General features: G+C 37.1%; 1 protein-coding gene across 2 annotated transcripts in view; it reads right to left on the reverse strand.

Moving 5' to 3' along the window:
* LTBP1 (latent transforming growth factor beta binding protein 1) overlaps nucleotides 1-4,917 on the reverse strand; it is a 269,142-nt gene that overhangs the window by 96,186 nt on the left and 168,039 nt on the right. For both annotated transcript variants that reach the window (XM_014584279.2, XM_027768415.1), the window contains exon 16: nucleotides 3,938-4,060. In XM_014584279.2, the coding sequence (XP_014439765.1) occupies nucleotides 3,938-4,060 (123 nt within the window). The remainder of the gene's footprint in view (nucleotides 1-3,937; nucleotides 4,061-4,917) is intronic.

The following is a 4,917-nucleotide window of genomic DNA, read 5'->3' on the forward strand; positions in this document are numbered from 1 at the left end:
CTGCTGAACTGCAGGACAGGGACAATTACAAATGAACAGTAAAGTTATGAGTAGCAGCTACTTAAACGGCATCAATCTCCTCACTATCTCTGTCTTTCTCATATTTGGGATAGAACGGAACTACAGTATGAAATATTTTACAGTGGAAAATAGAAGCCAGAACCTGAAGCACAAAACAACAGCTACCAGCCGTCTATAGGTCCGCTGAGTTGCATGAAAGACAGCAGAAATAAAACTCCACCAAGAATTTCCAAAACAAAACCCAAACAGAGGCAGTTATGAAAGGAAACAGACAGTTCTACATTATACAGAAGAAGCTGAACTGTGAAGTCTAACAATTACGTTGAAGAACACCAAGCTCATTTTCAAAGCCCGAGGAAAGCTAAGACAAACGGTAATACTATGACAGCTTCTGGAATACCCAAGGAGAAAGTTGTCAGGGAGGGTTTTAAAAAACATCTTTGACTGAAGATAAAGCTACCGACTGAGAAAGGACATAACTTTTTTTAATAACGTTCAATAGAATGCCATGTGTATAAAGTTAATGACTGAAGTCAAGACTGGCTTCATCAATAACTTGAACACTTTTGATGTAAGTAGAGTTGGTTTTCTAAATGTAGTTATTTGGCCATGATGCTGGGCTGATCTAATTAGGTAAGTCTGTCTTGTTTCAGCTGTGCAGCCTTAGCCTGTTCTGCTGAATAGTTGGTCAGAGTTTATGACTATAAAAGTTGTAAGAGTTTATGGCTATTAAAGCATGGTGAATTTCCTCAACCTATATTGAAGGTTTGTTGTGAAGACGGGTGAGGGAATACATGTAAACACACCAGCCCTATATTCAGAGGGGTAGAAAGAAGCCCTAACTAAAGTAATAAATAAAATAAACAGGATTTATTTCAGAGAAACCATATTCTAAAGATTGGTGTATAACTCTTGTTTTCTTCAAAAATGTATTACTTGAAATGCAGCTAAAAGTTTTGGCCAGGAGAACTCAATTAGTTATGCACTCAAGTATTATCTCAATGGGCTATACCTAAAGTATTGGTGGCAATTACCTGTTTCCTAAACAAAGTTGCATTTCTTTTTTTTTTTTCCTTTGGCTATAGGGAGCATGTGCACACCAGAGAAAATGGGAAGGAGAGGGGAGGGGAATGGAAAAGAGAGGGGAAGATGAAAAATCACCCTCTAGGGCAGATGACCACACTACAATCCCTTCTCTCACAATCCCATCTCCCTTATCTTCTCAGCAGTTTGGGCACACATGCACATGTGCACAACATGATTTTCAAGCCACCGGGTCAGGGATTCAAACAGTGGCAAATGGCCATGTGGGATCTAAGTGTCTTAACCTGCATGGCACCTGCTGGCCCTGCAAAGTTACGGTTCTTAATCTGTGATGAGGCATTAATCTTCTGAATTTTATCCTGATGTAAGCAGGTTGTCGGATCATCCCACGTTGCCTGAAATAACTCACACAAAATATTTATGTAACTGAATATCAAGAGTGTATATATTTAATTTTTCATAGCAATTACTCTAATTAACTAAAACCTTCCACTTGTTTCCCTGATCATGTTATTAGTCCCTTCTATTTATAGATAAGTCTTAGCTGCCAATTATTGAGTGTCAATGAAGAAATTAAATAAACAAGCTGAATTTCCTTTTAAGAATAAGTTCCACCTTTCCAAGACTCTTAGTCTACGAGCTTTAGGAGCGGCTGGCTGCAAACATGACCTACATTATATTTCCTTTCAGCACATTCTATGAAATACCTGAGACATCAGTTCACAAACTTAAGACCAACAATAGCTCTTGTAGCTGGTTGGATCTCACATAGCATCTGACAACGTTTTTAGTGCTTTAGACTCTTTGACTTTCTCATAGAAGATGACAAATGAAGCATTCTCATGTGAAGATGTCTGCAGCAAAGTTACACTCTCCATTCCATGCCTTGTCAGGATATGCCAGACAACTTGCATAAGTTACTCATTTATGTTTGGGGAGGCTGTCAGGAGTAATTCATTATAAGTAATGACTGACATACACACACACACTTTGAATGACTTAAGGAACCCAGTTATCTTGCACAAGGTGATCTTTGGGTCTTCAAAATGACAAAGGGGAGCACAGGCAGCTTCATTCTAGAGCTAAGAAACATTTTTCTTTACTGAAATAGAACAAGATTACTGAAACAAAAGGAAGATTTCTAATATTATGAAATAGGCAGACGGGACAAACATCTTTTTTCTTTTGTCATTTGAGGTGAATAGAAAACATGATTCCCTCATAAAATGTCATTCTTTAAGGACCTTTTTGCTACTCTTTCTATGACCGAACTAAGTTAGTTCAGAATTAAAATGGAGATTATTTCTAGGTCTTCATAAATTTAGGAAATATAATCCCAAAATGTACAGATATAATAAGGTCAAGAGAAATAAATAATGAATTAATACATTAGATAATGTACTTACAATCTACAGAAAGTTTAGTAAAGACAAAAATCAACATTTAGGACCATCGAGAAGGTGAAAATGGCAGAGTCGCAGGGACACTGGAAAAGGGAAATATTTACAAGCTGAGATGCATTTGACATCTGTTAAATGATGTGGCTTGGGAAAAAATTATGAAATAAATAAAGATAAGATGTTATTATTCCTATATAAGAAAAGGGGAGAAAGGGCTTTGGTAAGGGAGAAAGGACAACAATTAGTGCATATGTAAGTTTCTAAAGTAGAAAATGGACATCTTGCCTGATCCTACCCCAGACAAATGGAAAGACATTTTTAGAATGCAGCCTCTAAAAGCAATGTATAAAAAAAGTTAAATGTAAAATGTTTATGATGTACTATTAAGTGAAAAAAATACAAAATTATACATAGACCATCTTTATATATACACACACATCCATGAAATATGACTATTCATGGAGATTATTACTTTTCTGTATTTGCTATTTTTTCCCTTTTTTTTTTTTTTTGGTCATAGGGCATGTACACTCACTAGAAAGAGACAGAGAGAGGGAAACTGAAAAATCACCCTCCAGATGGGATGGCTACACCACAATTCCTTCTCCATTTTCCTCTTGGGATCTTGGGCACATACACATATGTGCCCAGTGTGATTTTTAAGCTGCTGGGTCTAGGACTCAAACCATGGTTGGCAAGATAGAAGTCCAGTACCTTAACTATTATGCCATTTGCTGACCCCACTAAATTTTCTACAATGAAGTCTTCGTTTGTTTTTGGTTTTGATTTTTTGGTCAGAGGGTATGTGTCCTTGCCAGAGAGAGACATGGAGAGGAAGAGGAGAAAGCACCCTTCATAGGGAATGGTCACCCTGCAATCCCTTCTCACTGTTTCTCCCTCCTTTGTAGGATTTTGAGTATGCACACACACAGAGATCCAGCCTGTTTCTCAAGCTGCTGGGTCCAGGACTTTAACAGTGTAGTTGGCAATGTGGGGTCTAGCCACTTTAACCACCATGCCATAGAGCCAGCCCTACTGGTTTATTATTAGCAATTTTATTGAGATATAATTCTCATGTCATACATTATCCTATTTAAAGTACAAGTACACAATTCAATGGTTTTTAATATATTCAAAGAGTTGTGCAATTGTATACACAATTTGATGGTTTTTAATATATTCAAAGAGTTGTGCAATTGTATGTACTGCTTTTATAACCAGAAAAATTTAAATATATAGATCTGTGGTTTACAGACACTTTCTAAAAATACATTGTTTTCTTTTATGTAAATAGATATGCCCTGGGTTTAACCACAATGAGGAACAACTTTCAAGGACCCTAACAAAATGTGCCCTAAATAGCTGAGTTTAAATCAATGCAGGTAGTGTGGTTCCCCTTTCTAAGGCTAGTTGCTCTAACCTATTCTTAAATGAAGTTAGAATAAAAATGGAAATTTGATCATGGTATTTACCTTTGCAGTGCTTGTGGTCTGGAGTTGGGTTATAGCCCTTGTGGCATGAACACATATAGGAGCCTTCAAGGTTGGAACAAGTACCGTTTGCGCAGACGTTTGGTTCCAGGCACTCGTCCACATCTTGAAGAATGTTGTATAATGGAAAGAAAAGGAGGAAAGAGAAAACATGAACAAAGTTAAATTTGGTTAGAAATGGAAACAGGAGATCTTCAGAAGACAAGGCAGATTCTTAAAGATAAAATTTCAAATAAGTCTTAGGAGGGAAGGAAACCAGCTCTGGTACAAACTGCATAGATGGAGGATCTATACCTTAACTTACTTTCTGAAAGCAACTAAGAAAGGAACCAAATGTGCACTGTGAATGAATTTAAAGGGGATGGAAGGTTTGTCATAAAGAGGAAAGAGGAAGAAGTTGTTGTTTTAGAGCAGCATCTCCTATAAAATAAAAAGTTCCAAAGAATCAAAAATGAGGTGAAGTTTATTTTGGGAATTGATGAGTTCAATAAAATGGGAAAAGAAGCAAAAGATGCAACTTATAATTTTATAGCAGTCTATAACTTAATCAAGGCATTTTAATCATCAGGCAGAGAAGCAATAAGGAGGAAAAGGTTCTAATCACATCTGTTTCATTTGGTAACACTCACCACACCATGAAAGCAAGGTTTTCTACTCTTTGAAGACAGAATCACAGCACAGTGACATTATAGATCTAAGCTTACATCAGCATTCCATAGTTCAGAGTGCATTCATTTCCGCTGCATTTCATGTAAATTGTATTCTATCTGTCTTACAATAGAACTCAGAAATAGAGTCATAATGGGACCGGCAGATGACATGGTGGTTAAGGTGCTGGACTCCCACATGGCCATCTATGGTTCAGGTCCCAGACCTGGCAGCATGCTCTCTCACTTTCCCACTCTCTCTCTCTCTCTTTGTCTCTCTCAGGTAAGTACACATGCCCTACAACAAATAAAAAA

Source organism: Tupaia chinensis, unplaced genomic scaffold (assembly GCF_000334495.1).
Source record: "Tupaia chinensis unplaced genomic scaffold, TupChi_1.0 Scaffold146177_1, whole genome shotgun sequence".
Lineage (NCBI taxonomy): Eukaryota > Metazoa > Chordata > Mammalia > Scandentia > Tupaiidae > Tupaia > Tupaia belangeri.